A 20,425-nucleotide genomic window follows, 5' to 3' on the forward strand; every position below is an offset into this window, starting at 1 on the left:
TGAGCTATGAGGAGAGGCTGAATAAATTAGGCTTGTACTCGTTAGAGTTTAGAAGAATGAGGGGAGATCTCATTGAGACGTATAAGATGATGAATGGGATGGATAGGATAGAGGTGGAGAGACTCTTCCCGCTCAGAAAGGATAGTAGGACTAGGGGGCACAGCCTCAAGATAAAGGGGGGGGTTTAGAACGGAGTTGAGGAGGAACTTCTTCACTCAAAGGGTGGTGAATCTCTGGAATTCTCTGCCCGTTGAAGTGGTGGAGGCTACCTCGCTAAATATTTTTAAGACGCGGGTTGATGGGTTTTTGATAAGAGAGGGGATTAAGGGTTATGGGGAGAGGGCGGGAAAGTGGAACTGAGCCACGACAGATCAGCCATGATCTTATTGAATGGCGGGGCAGGCTCGAAGGGCTAGTTGGCCTACTCCTGCTCCTATTTCTTATGTTCTTACTCTTACAACTCGGCCAACATTGTCGGCCTGATATGCTGCAGGAAAGGATGTCCCAAGACATGGTACACTGGGGAGACCATGCAGACACTATGACAACAGGTGAATGAACACCCTTGACAATCACCAGGCAGAAGTGTTCCTGTCCAGTTGGGGAATACTTAAGCGGTCACGGGCATTCAGCCTCTGATTTTCAGGTAAGCGTTCTCCAAGGCAGCCTTCACCACACACAACGCAGAATCGCTGAGCAGGAACTGATAGCTAAGTTCCGCACGTGAGGACGGCCTCAACCGGGATCTTGGGTTCATGTCACACTATCTGTAACCCCCAAGACTTGCCTGGAAGTGCAAAATCTCACTAACTGTCCTGGCTGGAGACAGTACACACCCCTTTAACCTATGCTTGGCCCTTTCTCCACTCACACTGTAGCTTTAAGACTTGATTACTTGTAAAGACTCGCATTCCAGCCATTATTTTACAAATTGAATTTGTGGTCTTTATATGCCCTGTTTGTGAATACAAGTCTTTACTCACCTGATGGAGCTTGAGACTGAAAGCTAGTGCTGCCAAATACTAGCTTGGGCTTAACCTGGTGTTGAGAGACTTCTTGCTGTCTTTTTACTATGCCAGTTTTGGATCAATCACGCCAATTTTCCTTGAATTCCATGTGCTTCAACCTTCTCAGTCTTCCATGTGGGACTTTCTCAAAGGCTTTTCTAAAATCCATTTAAATTACATCAACTACACTTTCACTTCTTTCAACCACACGTTTGATCGTTTGTTGTATGAAAAGATTTTTTAAAAAATCACATTTACTTTTTTGAAAGTCACTTTAAATCTGTGCCCTCTTGTTTTTGATCCTTTTGTGAGCTAGAACAATCTACTCTATCCAGTCCCATCATGATTTTGAACATCTGTATCAACTCTCCTGTTAGCCTTCTCTCCAAGGAGAACAGTCCCAAACTCTTCAATCTATCGTCATAACAGTAGTTTTTCAGCCCTGGGACCTTTCTCGTAAACCTCTTCTGCATTCTTTCCAATGTGTTCAAATTCTCCTTTTATTGTCACACTTAGAACTGTCAACAATACTCCAACTAAGATCCAACTAGTGTCTTGTACAAGTTCAGCATAACCTCCCCACTTGTGCTGTACGCACCTATTAATAAAGCCAAGAATATCTATATAGTTTATTAACTGCTCTCCATCTTCAATGATCTATGCACATGCATACCCAGGTCTCTCTGCTCCTCCACTCCTTTTAAGAATTTTACCCTTCATTTTATATTGCCTACCCATGTTTTTCTTACTCAGATGCAGCACCTCATTTCTCCACACTGAATTTCATCTGACGCCTATCTGCCCACTTCAACTTTTCTACGTCTTTTTGAAATTCCACACTTTCCTAATTACAGTATATAATGCTTCCAAGTTTTGTGTCATCCAGAAACTTTGAAATTGTCCCCTCCCCACCAAGATCTACATGAATACATATCAGGAAATTCCAATACCGAGTCCTGGGAAACACCACAAAAAACCTTCCTCTAGTCAGGAAAGTATCAATTGACCATTACTCGCTGCTTCCTATTATTTAATCAATTTTGCATCCATGTTGCTACTGTCCTTTAGTCCATGAGCTATAATCTTTCTCAAATCTGTTGTGTGGCATTATAATTAATGTCTTCTGAAGGTTCATGTACACCATATCAACTCATTACCCTCATCAGCCCTTTGTTACCTCTTCAAAATCTTTAGCAAGTTAGTTAGCATGGATTCCTAAAGGGGAAATCGTGCTGTCGCCTCCTAATCGACCCACAGTTGCCATGATTACAAATTCTAACCCAAATAATTGTTTCCAGAAGCTTGCCCAGCACTGTAATTGCTCAGGCTATCCTGATGACCTCTTTTCAACAAGAGCATAATATTTGCAATTCTCCAGTTCTCTGACACTCCTGAGTCTAGAGAAGACTGGGACATCATGGTCAGCACCTATACAATTTCCATTCTTTCTTCCTTAAATGCCCTTAGATGCATCTCATCTGATCCTCATACATTGTCAACATGCAGCACCTCCTCCTTATCAATTTTGAACCTTTCCAGGGGAAGCATTTCTGTATCTGTCACGACATCCTGGGTAGCATCTACCTCCTTGGTAAAGAGGGATGCAAAATATTGATTTAATACCACAGCCATGCCACCAGCCTCCATGTGTAAAACTCCTTTGGTCCTCAATCAGCACTAATCCTTCTTTTACCACCCTTTTCCTATTTACATGCCTAAAGGCAACTTTGGGATTGGCTGTCAGTCTTTTCTCATAACCCGTCCTGGCTTCTCCAATGTGTCCCAGGAATCTAAAGTCCTCCATCATGTGCCATATTTGCAACCACAAATTCAGCTGGTCTATCTTCCTATTTTTGTTCTAATTTTGACATGGCAGTGGGAGTAATTCAGAAATTACTACAATTGAGGGCCTGCTTGCTAATTTTCTCTACAGTCCTTAAATTATGACTGCAGGACCCCATTCCCCTACCTAACCAAGTCACGATCTCTGGCTGTTCACCCTCCCCAGAGAATGTCCCGTAGCCATGCTGCGTCATCCTTACGCAAGGATATTTTGGCCTTGGAGGGAGTGCAGAGGAGGTTCACTAGGCTGATACCGGAGATGAGGGGGTTAGACTATGAAGAGAGACTAAATAGACTGGGTCTGTACTCGTTGGAGTTTAGAAGGATGAGGGGGGATCTTACAGAGACGTATAAGATAATGAAGGAGATGGATAGGGTAGAGGTAGAGAGATTCTTCCCGCTCAGAAAGGACAACAGGACAGAGGGCACAGCCTCAAGATAAAAGGGGGGGGGGGGGCAGTTTAGAATGGAGTTGAGGAGGAACTTCTTCACTCAAAGGGTGGTGAATCTCTGGAATTCTCTGCCAGTTGAAGTGGTGGAGGCTACCTCGCTAAATATATTTAAGTCACGGGTAGATAGGTTTTTGGTAGGTAAGGGAATTAAGGGTTATGGGGAGAAAGCGGGAAAGTGGAACTGAGCCACTTCAGATCAGCCATGATCTTACTGAATGGCGGGGCAGGCTCGAAGGGTTAGATGGCCTACTCCTGCTCCTACTTCTTATGTTCTTAATCCTTGACCACTGCACCAGGGAGGCAATGTACCATCTTGGAATCATGTCTACAGCCATTGAAACACCTATTTCCATAACAAATGAATCTTTCTATCACCATTGCTCTTTTCTTCTTCCTTCCCTCCTGAACAGCCAAACCGCTTATGATGCCACAAACCTGACTCTGAATGTACTCCTGAGGAACTACTTCAAAAACGGAAAACCACTGAGTGGGGCCCCAGGGGTCTCCTGCACTACCTGCTTAATTCTCTTGGAGTGCCTAGTTATCCATTCCCTCTCTGCCACTGAGTCCTTAAGCTGCAGTGTGACCACCTTTCTGGACGTGCTATCCACATGGCTCTCAGCCAATAAATGGTAAAAGGAGGAACACGGCTAATTAGGGACCAAAGGGATTTACACATGGAAGAAAGGGACATGGCTGAGGTATTAAATTAATACTTTGCATCTGACTTTACCAAGTGACAAGATGCTGTGCATGTTATAGTAAAAGAACAGGTAGTTTAGACACTTGAAGGTTTAAAATTGAATAGGAAGAGTATTGGATAGGCTGTCTACACTTGAATCAATTAGGCACCAGCCTGGATGTAATGCATCCAAGGATACAGGGGGAATGAGTGGAAATTGTGGGTGGGTGAGAACTGGCCATAATCTTCTAGTTTTCCCTAGCCTCAAGAGGTGACAGAGGACTAGAGAATTGCAAAGCTTACATTCATGTTCAAAACAAAATGATGCAAAGATAAGCCCAGCAACAATCGGCCAGTTTAACCTAAATGGGGAAGCGTCTAAAACGGATAATTCTGGACCATATTAATAACCATTAATGCAAATTAAGTTACATCAAGGAACATCAGCATGGATGTGTTCAGGATAAATCATATTTAACTAACTTTCTTGAGCATTCTGATAAAGTTATTGGCGAGGGATGAGGATAACACTGATGATGCACAGTACATGGACTTCCAAAAGGCTTTTTATATAGTGCCGCAAACAAAAGAGCAAAGTTCATGGAATAAAAGGGACAGTAGCAATATGGATGCAAATTAGCTGAGTGACAAGAAACAGAATAGTCATTAATGAATGTTTTTCAAATGGCAGGAAGGTTTAGTGTAGAACTCTCCAGGGGTCAGTGCTAGAATTTCTCAATTATAAATGACATTGATTTTGATATGCAGGGCACAATTTTGACAATATAAAACATGGAAGTATTGTGAACTGTGAGGAAGATATGCAGAACTACAAACAGCCTGGTGGAACGGATGGACAAATGGCAAATAAAAACGTAATTCAGAAAGTGCAAAATGATTCACTTTGGTAGAAAGAATGCAAAGAGACAATATAAAACAAAGCATACAACTTTAAAGGGAATGCAGGAGCAAAGGGATTTGGACACATGTTCATAAATCATTGAAGGTTGCAGGACAGGGTGAGAACATAGTTAATACACCATGTAGCATCCTTGGCTTTACTAATAGTGGCAGCATACAAAAGAACACAGTTATGTTAAACTTCTTTGAAACACCAGTTTGGCCTCAGGTACTGCATCCAGTTCTGGGCGCTACATTTTTGGCAACAAATTCCAGCTATTCTGAAGATGGACTTTGCACTTCACAGGAACACTGCACACCAAGCTGAGGAAACCATTATTTATTTCTGCAATTAGAAAGCAAGTTCAAAATTATGCATCATTCACAACGTTGGGAAAAGATACTATCTCAGTATTGAATAAGCAGAAGTAATTACTTGCTTTTTAATTTGATTCAACAATACTTGTAGCATATAGAAAATATTGGACACCTGGGAGTTAGTTACGGCTTGGAACTTAGTTTTAACATAACCTTTTTATCCTCCAATTTCTTGATTGATAGTGATTTACATTATCACTGCTCTTTGGTGGTCTATAAGCATTTCCACCCCCACATTTTCCACATTCTGATCATTCGAACTAAGGTCATCACTCACTACAGTACCAATGCCTTCTAATTAACAGAGCTACGCTACCACCTTTTCCAGCTTCTTGTCCTTCTCGAAGGTCACGTACTCTTGGATAGTCAGGTCCCAGCTTGGGTTTCCTTGTAGTCATGTCTCTGTAATGGCTATCCAATCATATATATGAATTTCTGTTTGAGCTGACAACTGCTTCATTGTGAATGCTGCAGGCAATCAGATACAGGATCCATAACTGCATTTTATTTTTTAAAAACTGCTTTGTAAACACTGGTCCTATCTATTGGCATATTCAAATCTGGAATCCCTGTCCTTTCACCCCATTCTATGATTATCTAATTAGCGCCTATAATTTACTCAATCTTCTTCCACATGATTACTCCACCCCCCGCCCCTACTTGCCTAGCTAGTTATGTGTGTTATGAAATGCCAGACCCACCATGGTTCTAGTGTAAAATCCTGCTCAATGGGTTTGGTGAATAGCAAAACTGCCAGTTGCGATAATACAAGTGCCCAAACGCCTCATATTTATGCTATACAGATAATGTAGGTGCCAAGATTAGTCATCAGATTGGAATGAGCTAGTTGATCTAAACTAGAGTGGCTGTAGCAGGAAATGTAAACTTTAGCATTGCTGAGTTCAGGAGGAGAAAATGTGCAAATATTGGCAATCCTGATCAGTATTTAAATGACTACTGCTGGAAACATGCATCAAATGAAGTTACGGTTGACTGTAGTATTCTCTTCTTGCCATCAAGATTGATCATTGAACAGTCAAGAGCGGATAATGGAAAGTAATGATTGTAAAACCACACAATGGGCAAAGGTCAAACCAGAGGAAATAGAATCTATCAATTACCATTCATATTTCTAATCACGTGGCTGTTACATTGCATCAGCTTTGAAACTGAACGACCGTCCTTTATCACAGATTTAAATTAAGCTGCTCAACATAGCCTTCTGGGCTGCTTTTTTTTCATTCACAGGATGTGGGCTTCGCTGGCTAGGCCAGCATTCAATGCCCATCCCAAGTTGCCTTTTAAGATCTGATCTTTATATTTTAATCTTTTTCAATCTTAAACCCCAAGAAATTACTTTGTAAAGCCTAAGCACCTCAATTTGAAAAAAATCTAAACGCTGTATTACAAATTGGTAAAACTCCAAGAACGAACAAGGTCCACAGAATGTGTCAAAGTTGAAAATGGGTTACATAAGAACATAAGAAATAGGAGCAGGAGTAGGCTATCTAGCCCTTCGAGCCTGCCCCGCCATTCAATAAGATCATGGCTGATCTGTTGTGGATCAGTTCCACTTTCCCGCCCTCTCCCCATAACCCTTAATCCCCTCTCTTATCAAAAACCCATCAACCCGCTTCTTAAAAATATTTAGCGAGGCAGCCTCCACCACTTCAACGGGCAGAGAATTCCAGAGATTCACCACCCTTTGAGTGAAGAAGTTCCTCCTCAACTCCGTTCTAAACCGCCTCCCCTTTATCTTGAGGCTGTGCCCCCTAGTCCTACTGTCTTTTTTTCCCGCTCAAAAAAGACAGTAGGACTAGGGGGCACAGCCTCAAGATAAAGGGGAGGCGGTTTAGAACGGAGTTGAGGAGGAACTTCTTCACTCAAAGGGTGGTGAATCTCTGGAATTCTCTGCCCGTTGAAGTGGTGGAGGCTGCCTCGCTAAATATTTTTAAGAAGCGGGTTGATGGGTTTTTGATAAGAGAGGGGATTAAGGGTTATGGGGAGAGGGCGGGAAAGTGGAACTGAGCCACAACAGATCAGCCATGATCTTATTGAATGGCGGGGCAGGCTCGAAGGGCTAGATGGCCTACTCCTGCTCCTATTTCTTATGTTCTTATGTTCTTATGTAACCCATTTTCAACTTTGACACATTCTGTGGACCTTGTTCGTTCTTGGAGTACACAGAAGATAAAGGGAAATCAAGACTGTGATTTGGAGATACAAGCCTGGCATTTAAAATGCAAATGCTGAACAAACAGAAACAAAGGCAACAGACAGGAAGAGATGGCAAGAGCGAAAAAAGGTTTTGCAACTTTTTCAAGCTATTGAAAATGGAGTATTGATTTAGAACAGAATCTCCTCTTATCAGGTTTTTCAGAATCAAAACTATTTATGGCTCTCAACCTTGACAATGCCAATTAACAGGCTGCATCTTGAAGACCTGCCTATTTAGGGAAGGCAGGCAGGCTGACAGGAAGGAATGCCACCAGAAGAGGATGCTGCCAAAGTAGATGAGAGGCTAAGGAAATTCAGCATGCCCGCTACAATGCTCACCAATTTTTACAGATGCACCATAGAAAGCATCCTTTCTGGATGTATCTTGGCTTGGTATGCTCCTTAACTCTGCCCAAGACTGTAAGAAACTACAAAGGATTTTGAATGTAGTCCAGTCCATCACTCAAACCAGCCTCCCATCCACTGATGGTCTATATTTCCTACTGCCTGGGAAAAGCAGCCAGCATGATTAAGGGCCCCACGCACCCCAGACATACTCTCTTCCACCTTTTTCCATTGGGAAAAAGATATAAAAGTTTGAGGTCATGTACCAACTGACTCAAGAACAGTTTCTTTCCTGCTGCATTCAGACTGCCGAATGGACCTACCTTGTATTAAGATGACCTTTCTCTACACCCTGGCTATGTCAAGTCTTCAGTGTGGAAAGCCAAGGGTAACAGGCCATCTAGCATCCCTAGCCCCAGAGAGTTGGAATGAGGGAAACTGAATGAGGCATCACTGGTAACTTTGGCCTGCCACTGTGAGATCACCTCCAGGTACTTGCCTGGCTTCAGTTTCAGCACAAGATGTGTCCACTGCTGGGAAGATCCCACCAGTACAAACTTATCTTTAACTGGCATTTATGAAGCCTATCTTGCAAAATCGCTGAGTCACGAACACATCAGCAAACTGAACCAACATGAGATTTTGCTACCGGACCCTCCCTCCGCAGGACCAGGAAGATTTCATCCACGTAATTTTCAAAGTGAGATAGCAATATTACCTTTGGTGACTTTAGAGGATCCATTACATACGCTGCTGGAAACATTCTATTACAGCAAATATGAAGTTTACACATCTCTGAAGAGCTGCTGAATCATAGATCTTCAATAGCTATGCTGTGCTATGATATTAGACCACATCAAATTGGGCTTACCTGTGAATCTGCCCATTTTTATGCAGGTAATCAAGTCCCTCCAGTACTTCTTTCAGAATAGTGGCTATAACTGCTTCCTCCAAAACACCATTCTTGTGATCCCCTCTTGCCACTACGTGCTTAATGATATCGAGTACAGATCCTGGAATGAAAGAAAAGGCATCAAGACACTTGTTTAAATTCTTCAATCACTAAACTGGGCTAATCCTTATCAAAGTGTTTATGAAGCAATAATTATTTCCTTCGTTTTTTTTGCCCTCAGTGATAGCAACTGGGTTACATAAACTAGAAACAATTCACCCAGCTTCAAAAAGACAGACTAAAAGCAACCTTGGCTTTAATTGGCTAAATAGCCAATGTTGGATACAAATATTCCAGGATACTTAACTTGTAGAAGAGACACAGCAAGGGACAGCACTGAAAATAAAAGAATGGGTTAAAGGCAGTGGAAAGGACCTTAATTCAGAAAATGGAGGAAGAAATGTTTAAGATTCAAGAGTGAGAAGAAGAAATTGAAGGAAATTACAAGAAAAATCATGCTGGAGAATGGGACTGAAAGCCAATAAATTCCTAAGGAGTGATAATCTATCCCTCAGGGTACAAAAGGAGGTGGCCATGGAAGTAGTGGACACCACGGATGTCATCTTCCAAAATTCTGTAGATTCTGATATAGTCCCAGAAGATTAGAGGGTGACAAATATAACAATATTTGGAAAAAGGGTGAGAGAAAACACTTACAGACCGATTAGCCTAACATTAGTAGGGAAAACACTCGAGTTCATTGTAACAAGACACTTAGAAACCATCAGCAGGATTAGACAAGTCAAAATGGATTTATAAAAGGGAAGGAAGTAGTGTTTGACAAACTCACTGGAGTTTTTTGAAATCGTATTGAGTAGAATTGATAAGGGTGAGCCTGTGGATTTGGCGGTATTTGGGTTTTCATTTTTGATAAAGTTGCACAAAAGATTTTAGTGCGCAAAATTAAAGCATATAGGATTATGGCCAATATATTGCCATGGATTGAGAATTGGTTATTAGACAGGAAACAAAGTAGAAATAAATGAGCCTTTTTCAAGTGACAGGCAGCAACTAGTGGCGTCCAACAGGGATCATTGCTTTACAATATGTATCAAGGGTTTAGATGACAAGGCAGCTATGGCAAGTGAGGACTTAAACGATCGTTATCACTAAAGTAGTAGTGCTGGGCAAGTAATGGAGCCAAAGGTAGACAGGGCTCCTGGTCCTGATGGAATGCATCCCAGTGTACTAAAAGAGATGGCGGGAGAAATAGCAAATGCACTAGTGGTAATTTACCAAATTTCACTGGATTTTTGCGTGATTCCGGCAGATTGGAAAACAGCAAATGTGACACTACTGTTTAAAAAAAAGGGGTAGACAAAAGGATAGTAACAATAGGCCTGTTAGCCTAATTTCTATATTGGGAAAAATGCTTGAATGCATCATCAAGGAAGAAATAGCAGACATCGGGATAGAAATTGTCCCATTGAGCAGATGCAGCAGAGGTTCATGAAAGGCAGGTCATACTTAACTAATTTACTGGAATTCTTGACTACATTACCAACATGGTGGACAATGGGGAACTGGTGGATGCAGTGTATCTGGATTTCCAGAAGATGCTGCACCAAGATAAAAGGTGCATGCTGTTACGGATAATGTATTAGCATGGATAGAGGATTGGTTAGCTAACAGGAAGCAAAGCGTGGGGAAAAAAATGGGTGTTTTTTTTGGTTGGCAAACAGTGTCGAGTAGTATGCCTCAGGGATCAGTGTTGAGACTGCAATTGTTTACAATTTACATAGGTAAGTTGGAATTGGGGATCAGTGTAGTGTGTCAAAATGCACAGATGACACTAAGATTAGTGGTAGAGTAAAGTGTGCAGAGGACACTGAAAATTTGCAGAGGGATATAGATAGCTTGAGTGGGCAGGTGTCTGGCAGGCGGAGTACAATATTGGTAAATGTGAGGTCATCCATTTTGGTAATAACAGCAAAATAGATTATTTAAATGATAAAAAATTGCAGCATGCTGCTGTGCAGAGGGACGTGGTGTCCTTGTGCATGAATCACAAGAAGTTGGTTTGCAGGTGCAGCAGGTAATTAAGGCAAACAGAATTTTGTCCATCATTGCTAGAGTGATGGAGTCTAAAAACAGGGAGGTCATTTTGCAGCTGTATAGGGTGCTGGTGAGGCCATGCCTGGAGTACTGTTTGATCTTTTTAGTAGAGAAAGGACGTACTGGCACTGGAGTGGGTGCGGAGGAGATTCACTAGGTTGCTTCTGGAGTTTAGTGTTGGTTTATGAGGAGAGACTGAGTAGAGTGAAACTACACTCATTGGAATTTAGAAGAATGAGTGAAGATCTTGCAGAAAGACAAAATTATGAAGGGAGTAGAAAAGATAGAAGCAGGGAGGTTGTTTCCATTGCCGGGTGAAACCAGAATTCGAGGGCATAGTCACAAAATAAGGGGGAGCAGATTTAGGAGAGTTGAAGAGGAGCTTCTTCACCCAAAAGGTTGTGAATATGTGGCATGCCCTACCAATAAAGCAGTTGAGGCTACCTCATTGAATGTTTTTAAGGCAAAGATGGATCGATTTTTGAACAGTAAAGGAAGGGTTATGGTGAGCAAGCGGATAAATGGAGCTGGTTCCACAAAAACATCAGCCATGAACTTATTGAACGGCAGAGCAGGCTCAACGGGCCAGATAGCCTACTCCTGCTCCTAATTCATATGTGCTTATGGATTAGGGAACCAAAAGTAATATTTCCACGTTTGCTGACAGCACAAAACCTGATGTGGAGATGCCGGCGTTGGACTGGGGTGGGCACAATAAATAGTCTCATAACACCAGGTTAAAGTCCAACAGGTTTATTTGGAATCACCAGCTTGGAGCACTACTCCTCCATCAGGTGAGTGGAGAGGTAGGTTCATAAACACAGCATATATAGGCAAAGACACATTTGCAAGATAATTAGATTGGAATGTAAAAAATGGCTGGAATGCAAGTCTTTGCAGGTATAGACAGTGCGAGTAGAGAGGGGGATAATCACAGGTTAAAGTGATGTGAATTTGTCTATGTATGTCGTGTTTTTGAACCTACCTCTCCACTCACCCGAAAGAGCAGCACATCAAAAGATTATGATTCCAAATAAATCTGTTGGACTTTAACTTGGTGTTGAGACTTCTTACTGCACACAAAATCTGGTGGGAATGAGTGGTGAGCAGGACATTGAAGCTTCGAGGTGATTTAGGCAAGTTGGGCAAGTGGGCAGATACATGGCAGATGCAGTTTAACATGGATAAATGTGAAGTTATCCATTTTGGACACAAACAGAATGTCAGAGTGTTATTTAAATGATAGATTGAGAAATTTTAACGTACAAAAGAGACTGGGTCTCCTAGAACACCAGTCATTGAAAGCAAGCATGCAAGTACAACAAGCAGTTAGGAAGGCAAATAGCATGTTGGCCTTCATTGCAAAAAAAGACTTGCATACAACAGCAAGGATGTCGGATTGCAGATGTACAAGGCCTTGGCAAGACCACACCTGGGGTAGTTTTGGTCTCCTCATCTAAGAAAGGATATACTTGCTACAGAGGCAGTGCAGCAAAGGTTCACCGGACTGATTCCTGGGACGACAGGATTGTCATGTCAAGAGGAGTTGGGTTGACTGGACTTGAATTTAGGAGAATGAGTTGGGATCTAGTTGAAGTATATAAAATTCTGATAGGGCTGGACACACTGGAATGCTAAATGCAGGACTGTGGTTTCTTCATGAGGGTGGGTTGGGAGAAGGCCTGGAACAAAGGGGTGGCAGTTTCAAGATATGGGGTAGGCCATTTAGGACTGAGAAAGGAGAAATTTCTTCAGAGGGTGGTGAACCTGTAGAAATCTCTACCATAGTTTTGGAGACTAAGTCACTGAACACATTGAATAAGGAAATAGATAGATTTCTAGACTCTAAAGGTATCGAGGAGAATGGGGAGAGTGCAAGAGTATGGTGTTGAAATAGAGGATCAGCCATGATCATTATGAATGCTGGAGCAGGTTCAAAGGGTCAAATAGCCTATCCCTGCTCCTATTTTCTATGTTTAGGTGTTTACAAAACCAACAAGTACACTCAGTTTAGGTGGAGCTAAGAAACATCAAAAACGAGAGACAAAAAATAGTGAAAACTTTTCTAGGCCCCCAAAAGAATTTGTAATGCAGAGTAGAGTGCAAATCTGGAGATTAGGCACATAAAACATTTCGGAAACACGAAGAAAGACCTACTGAAAATGAGAAACTTAAATAAATCAGTACAAGCTAACAAATAGCACTAGAAAAAATAATGGGACTAAATGGCAACAAATCCCCTGCATGACTTGTATTTTAATGTTTATTTCTAAACTTCGGATATATGGCACCAAAACAGGATATTCAGCCCAACCACACAAACATTAATGCTCCACTGAAGCCTTTTCCCATCTTTCACAGAATTCTTAAAGCACAGGTGGTGGCTCTCCAAACAAGCAATTCAGCGACTGCCATTTCCTTGCCTTCTCCCCATATAGCCCTGCCAATTCTTCATTTTTCGATAATTCAGTTACCTCTCGAATGCCTTGATTGAAATTGTTTCCACCACAAACTCAGGCAGCACATTCCAGATCCCAGCCATTCATTGTGAAAAAGTTCATCATGTCTTATTTGTTTCTTTTGCCAATTCCCTTAAATTGTGCCCTCTCATTCTTGATCCTTCCACCAAAGGGAAGGTTGCTTCCCAATTTACTGATCCAAATTCCTCAATTTTGAATATCTGTAAAATTTTGCAACCATCTCCAAGAAGGCAGCCCCAACTTCTCAAATCTATCCACATAACTGAAGCTTATCCCATGAACTGCCTTTCCTTTCAATTTGATAAGTACTTCCTCCTCGAGCCATGGAGGGTGCATTCATCTTGTGGAATCTCTCTCAATGGATCTATTAAGAGCAGTCTCTAAAAATAGGGGTCATAAATACAAGACAGTTACTAATAAATTCAATAAGGAATCAGGAGAAACTTATTTATCCAGCAAGTATTTAGCATGTGTAACTTACTACCACATGGAGTAGCTGAGGCAAATAGTATAGAACCACTTAAAGGGAAAGTAGAAAAGTACAACTCATCTAAATCTATTGTTGTGACCCTCTGTTTCCTCTCAAATGCACATCTAGTTTCCCCTTAAACACATCTACATTATTCACTTCAACAATCTCTGTAGTAGCAACTTCCACATTCTCGCCACTCATCGGGTCAAGAAGTTTCTTCCAAATTCCCTATTGAACTTATTGGTAATTAGCTTGTATTGATGACATCTTCCCCTTAGAAGAAACTTCTGTCTACGTGCTACTAAACCTTTAAAATTTTAAGGATCCGTTAGGCCACCCTGGGTAGCACGATCATTTGCGACCTCATGAGGTCAATCCTCTCCTTTTGTTACTTGCCCCAGACCCAGGTGGAAGAAGGTTACTTGCCCCAGATGGTGGAAGAAGAGCTAGAACAATGAGGGACAACAACTGCTTACGTGCAGAGGGTGTTTTGGGAAGAGGATCCTTAATTTCTTTTAGAATGAGGAAGTCAATGGAAAACCACCTTGCGTCTTCTTTTCCTGAATCAGATTGCTCAATATTCACGCAAGATGAAAATTCAAGTGACAAGAGGAAAGTGCACAACATGAATAGGGTGGATTCTCGGAGGCTATTTCCCAGGGCTGAAATGGTCGCTACGAGGCGACACAGGTTTAAAGGTGCTGGGGAGTAGGTACAGAGATGTCAGGGGTAAATTTTAAACTCAGAGGGTGGTGAGTGAGTGAAATCAGCTGCCATCGGTGGTGGTAAAAGCGAACTCGCTGGGGTCTTTTAAGAGACTTCTGGATGAGTACATGGGATCTAATGGGACTGACAGTTATAGATAGGCCTGGTAGGTATGGATATGATCGGCGCAACTTGTTTGTGTAGTGTTCTATGAAGAAATGAGCAGAGATAATCTGCCCTTGATGGTCACAACTACACTTGGGTCGCCCTCAGCCTCCTTCCCCCAAGCAATTGGTTAATTCTTTCCTGATAATGGATACCCCGTATTTCTGGCATTATCCATGCAAATCTTCTCTTCACCCTCTCCAGCACCACCAATGCTCTTTTTCTGGTATGGTAACTAAGACTGCAGACAGTACTCCAGGTGTGGTCTAATCACAGTTTGATACAAGTTTAGCATAACTTTTCAATCCTCTCTCAGTGGAAACAAAGTTGAACTTTAAAAAAAAATAATCTTGATAACCTGTGGCACAACTTTTCACGTTTGGTGGATTTGTACTGAGATCCCTTTGTACATCTACCACTCCAAGACTTGCATCTCCCTAGTAATAAGTAACTTCTCTATTCTTCCAACTAAAATGCACCAGCTCACATTGTGTTAAGCATTTTTGACAATTCTGCAAATATATTAATGTTCTCCTGTAATTTATTGGAGTCCTCCACATATTAACTACTCCCTCAATTCAGGGTCACTCAAATTTACAGATTACCTTTTTGATTCCAAAGTCCAATCTTTGGTCCCAGCACTGACCCTTGTGGAAATTGTTGAGTGTGAGATTTGAGCATAAAAGGAATCTTACAATTGCACAGGACACTGGAGTGGTATGTGAAACTTCAGTCTCTTTACCAAAGGAAGGGCATACTTGCCCTGGAGGAAATGCAGTGAAAATGGAGCGAGGGGAATTGTCTTACATGGAAAAATTGAATAGACTAGGTCTAAATTCCCTGGGAGTTAGGAAGGGAGAGATGATCTAATTGAAACACAAAATTAAGAGGCATGCATGGTAGATTCTGAGAAAATATGTTCCCCACAGCATTACAGTCTCAGGATGGAAGAGGAGGGGGCGTCACTCATTTAGGATTGAGGCAAAGATAAACTTCTTCACTCAGGGCTCAAAGAGCTGCAGATACTCAGTTGAAGTGTAAATTCAAAATAGAGGAAGTTGGATTTTTACATACCAAGGGAATTAAAGGATGAGGATAGCGCAGGAAGGTGATGTTCTGGTAGATCAGCCATCATCTTACTGAACAGCGGAGAAAGCCAAATGGCCTACTCCAGGTCCAATTTCATATTTTAAGGCTAACAGGTCGATTTAGTCACCAACAACAACATGAACAAATAGGTCACTATATTGACTTTATTGCATGACCAAATATCTCTCATGACACAAGATAGGAAAGCACATCTTAAGGGCTAAAGAAAAAACTTACTTGATCAATAATTTCTTTGAAGTTTTGACTAGGCCAAATAAGTGCCGAATTGTAATCTGAATTCGCCGATGTGTTGCGCACGATTTAACTTTGGACTTTTGAATATCAATTCTAAGATCTCAATTAATCAACATTTCTGAAAGTTGACTTTTACAGCAACAATAGAGGAATATTCTTCTGTTGCTTCAAAGATAGGGGGGGATAATTTCTGTACTCTAGCAATCAAGGGATGGTTTTGTGTGCGCTAATCCAACAATGCAGGCCATTTGAAGCAGCCCATCATAAAATTTGAATAAATGTAACTCAATAGACACAGGAGATTGAAGGCAGAACCTTCCAGTCTGTAGAAGTATTAGAGTAAACACTCACCACCACTGAGCAACTTCATCACCAACCACAGTTCATCCTTTACTACAAACGAGGTGTAATACGACACTATGTTCCGGTGATGACACTGGCTCATGGCTTGAATTTCTTTCTGTTGAAAGAGAATGGGGTTTCAATGAGACATTGATAATATTTTTCTAAATAAATAACTGCCTACAGATAATATGAAATGCAATAATGATGTATTACAAAGTTTGTGTGGGATAATCTGTTAACATAACTACTCCAATAACACCTTTCAATTTACAAATTTGAAAATCAGATGTATGAGTCTCAAAATAAAAGGTTATTTTACCATGCCTAACATGATTATTATTAAATTTATACCTTATGAAAAGTTTAGTCTAGGGCACATTGTCTGCAATCTTTACTTCTGGTTGTCACTGTTTAATGTCACACTGTCAACATTTTGAAAGGTTAATATTTTTGTTGTCAACTGTCACATTGTAGTTGCAGGCTCTGACCACTAGATGGTGCACTGTAATGAGTATTCAAGTTTCTTGGATTTCTGAAGAAAAATGCCAATTCATCTGAAATGCTAACTGTTTCTCTCTCTCCACTGATGCTACCTGAGCTTTTTATGAGCAGATAAGATCAAGATAATGGAGCTGAAGATAGGAATGATGATTTGGAAACAGATTTAAAAACAGCTATAAAAGTTGAAGGATGGAAAGTGTGACTAAAGGCAAGAGAATTCCAGAGCACGAGGCCTACATCACTGAAGGCATGGTGGGGTGAATGGCGGAATAATACACTATGTATGGAGCTGAAGGAATAAGAACCTCAGGAGGGATGGATTACAAAATAGAGATTACAGAGAAAGGGAGAAATGAGTCCATGAAGGGGTGCAAATAGGATGAGAATTTTTAACTGCAATTGTTGGAAGGTGAGAAGCCAATGTAGGTCAGCAAAGGCAGGGTTTGACAGACGAGAGACTTGGGACAAGAAGATTTCTAATCAGTTCTAAATCCGCTGAAGATTGCCATGACGAGAAGAACAGCCAGAAAAGTCACAAAATCACTGGATTTGGTCTTTTAAACGTTTAGTTGGGTGAAATTGCAGTTCATTTGAAATAAACATCAAGGCACAGGAATGGTAGAAGGCAAAGAGGTAAAACTCGATACCAGCGTACAAATACAAGCTGATTTCATTTGTAGTTGAAGACAAGGGACAGCAGGTAGATGACAAGTGGTCCAGGACAGATCTTTAGTGGATCCAATATTTCAATGTGCTGGCGCTATTAATAGAGATGAAGGCAACCTTTCAGCTTATCTTTCACAAAGTTACACAGTATCAAGATGATCTTTTGAATTATAGGGTTTTTTCTGATTCAGGTGAACAAATGTCTCCCACATCATGCAATGCTGTGAAATTATCCTTTTACTGAGGAATATTCCCATGTTACTCAGTTGAGGCAAAAAAGGCAAAATAGTAAAATGACCAGAAATTATGAGCTCTTTACTAAAAAGAAACCATGATCCCCTTGTAAAGGTCATGATGTGGGTATGCCGGCGTTGGACTGGCGTAAACACAGTAAAAAGTCTGACAACACCAGGTTTTAGTCCAACCTATTTATTTGATAATATACTCACAAGCTTTCGAGGGACACCCTCGAAGAAGAGGGTGTCCCTCGAAAGCTTGTGAGTATATTATCAAATAAATAGGTTGGACTAAAACCTGGTGTTGTCAGACTTTTCCCCTTGTAAAGGCACAGTGATCAGCATCTGAAACAGAAAGATCTGTTAATACTCGAGAGGGCTTCTTCAAAAGAATGGATATAGAGAAAGACAAAGACTTGAATAATTTGCACTCAAAATGTTAAGGTGGAGTTTGCATTCTGTATTAAATGGACCTTGCTGCAATTAATAAAGCACATGAATACATCTTCTTTGCTATCTTCCACAAAACCACATTGAAGGGCTGAAATTTTGGCTTTATCTTGTCCTGGCCCTAATCACCAGTACTCAAAGGAGGATCTCAGAAATGTGATTTGATTTCTTATTGTCACATGTACTAGCATATCGTGAAAAGCACTGTTTCTTGAATGCTATACAAAGCATGAGAGAGAACCTTATTTGATACATATAGGATTCTTAGGGGCTTGACAAGGTTGATGCTGAGAGGTTGTTTCCCCTTGTGGAAGAGTCTAGGACCAGAAGACATATTCTCGGAGTAAAGAGTTGCTCATTTAAGAGAGATGAGGAGGAATTCATTCCGAGGGTAGTGAACACACTTACACCTTACCCACTTAAGTTTTGATTTGCGTACTGATTAAAATGATGTCTATCTCAGTCCTGAACATACTTAATGACCCAGTCTCTACAGTCCTCTGCAAAAGAGTTCCACAGATTCATTACATCATCGGGAAGACCAAGGAAGAGGTCTTATTTGGACAGCATCCACAATCAGAAGCTAAAAAACATGATTATCTCCTCTGTTTTATTGGTCAAGAATGGGATGGATAGGATAGAGGTGGAGAGACTCTTCCCGCTCAGAAAGGACAGTAGGACTAGGGGGCACAGCCTCAAGATAAAGGGGGGGCGGTTTAGAACAGAGTTGAGGAGGAACTTCTTCACTCAAAGGGTGGTGAATCTCTGGAATTCTCTGCCCATTGAAGTGGTGGAGGCTGCTTCGCTAAATATTTTAAAGACGCGGGTTGATGGTTTTTTGATAAGAGAGGGGATTAAGGGTTATGGGGAGAGGGCGGGAATGTGGAACTGAGCCACGACAGATCAGCCATGATCTTATTGAATGGCGGGGCAGGCTCGAAGGGCTAGATGGCCTACTCCTGCTCCTATTTCTTATGTTCTTATGTAAGACACAAAAGTCTGTGGTCACGTATCAACCAACCCAAGAGTTTCCTCTCTGCTGCTGTCAAACTTTGGAATGGACTTACCTTGCGTTAAGTTGATCTTTCTCTACACCCTAGCCCGACTGTAACACTGCATTCTGCACACTCTTGCTTCCTTCTCTATGAATGGTATGTTTTGCCTATGTAGCACGCAAGAAACATTATTTTTCCCTCTATGTTAATATATGTAAGAAGTCTCACAGCAACAGGTTAAAGTCCAACAGGTGTATTTGATAGCACAAGCCACAAGCTTTTAGAGCACTGCTCCTTCATCAAGTGAATGGGAGCTCTGTTCACAAACAGAGCATATAAAGACACATACTCAATTTACAGAATAGATTACAAAATAATCTGTTTTGTAAAATGAACCAATTTCTCAAAAAGGTTTTTCTTCAAGCACAGATTGTTGGGAATTGACATAACTTCATATTATGGGCTGAGTCTCAGAAACAGCTAGTTGCATAGGGTGAACTTGCCCATGATATTCTAGTTTCCCTTTTGAATTTCCCCATCTGAACAAACCCTCTCAGAAGTCACCATTTTGTGAATTCATCTTTTAGGACACAAGTGAATTTTACACCTCATTATTTCTGTTGAACTTCTAACATCTTTACTTGCAACTTTGACATTCTATCCTCCATTGTTACCAATTTGCCTTAGGTAAACATCTGCTTAGTTTAGCTAGGCTTATTAATATATCATAACATGTTTCATCAAATCAGCCAACCTGTCTCTACTCCAGTTTCCATTTTTAAATTGCATCTCTTTTGAAAAAACAAACTACCACCAGAATACATTCTCAAATACTGCATTTCTGTGCTTCTCATATTATCAAAAGTTCTTACCAAATGGTACTAAAGACTTTAAAGATACCACTTTTCAGAAGAGATTGTCACTGAGGCCACGTTCGCTCTCAAATGCAGTGAAAAGTCTGACAACACCATGTTTTAGTCCAACCTATTTATTTGATAATATACTCACAAGCTTTCGGGTTAGTCCCTTCGTCAGGTGAATGGAGAGTTCTAGCCTCAGACAGAGCATATAAAGCACAGACAGTTTAGAGATTACTGATTAGAATGCGAATCTTACACCTAACCTGCTGTTCAAGACCTGAAGTGGCTGATAATGTGAGTGGAAGGAGCACTGATCACAGTTTAAAAAGATGTGTATTGTCTCCAGACAGTACAGTAAGTGAGGTTTTGCAAACCC

General features: G+C 41.1%; 1 protein-coding gene across 2 annotated transcripts in view; it reads right to left on the reverse strand.

Moving 5' to 3' along the window:
* The window catches only part of LOC145346798 (serine/threonine-protein kinase OSR1-like), a 200,711-nt gene that overhangs the window by 96,865 nt on the left and 83,421 nt on the right, over window positions 1-20,425 (reverse strand). For both annotated transcript variants that reach the window (XM_080194534.1, XM_080194535.1), the window contains exons 3-4: window positions 16,348-16,456; window positions 8,695-8,836 (exon numbers count right to left, since the gene is read on the reverse strand). In XM_080194534.1, coding sequence (XP_080050660.1) covers window positions 8,695-8,836; window positions 16,348-16,456 — 251 coding nt within the window. The remainder of the gene's footprint in view (window positions 1-8,694; window positions 8,837-16,347; window positions 16,457-20,425) is intronic.

The sequence above is a fragment of the Carcharhinus amblyrhynchos genome, chromosome 8 (assembly GCF_965287045.1).
Source record: "Carcharhinus amblyrhynchos chromosome 8, sCarAmb.v2.hapA, whole genome shotgun sequence".
Classification (NCBI taxonomy): Eukaryota; Metazoa; Chordata; class Chondrichthyes; order Carcharhiniformes; family Carcharhinidae; genus Carcharhinus; species Carcharhinus amblyrhynchos.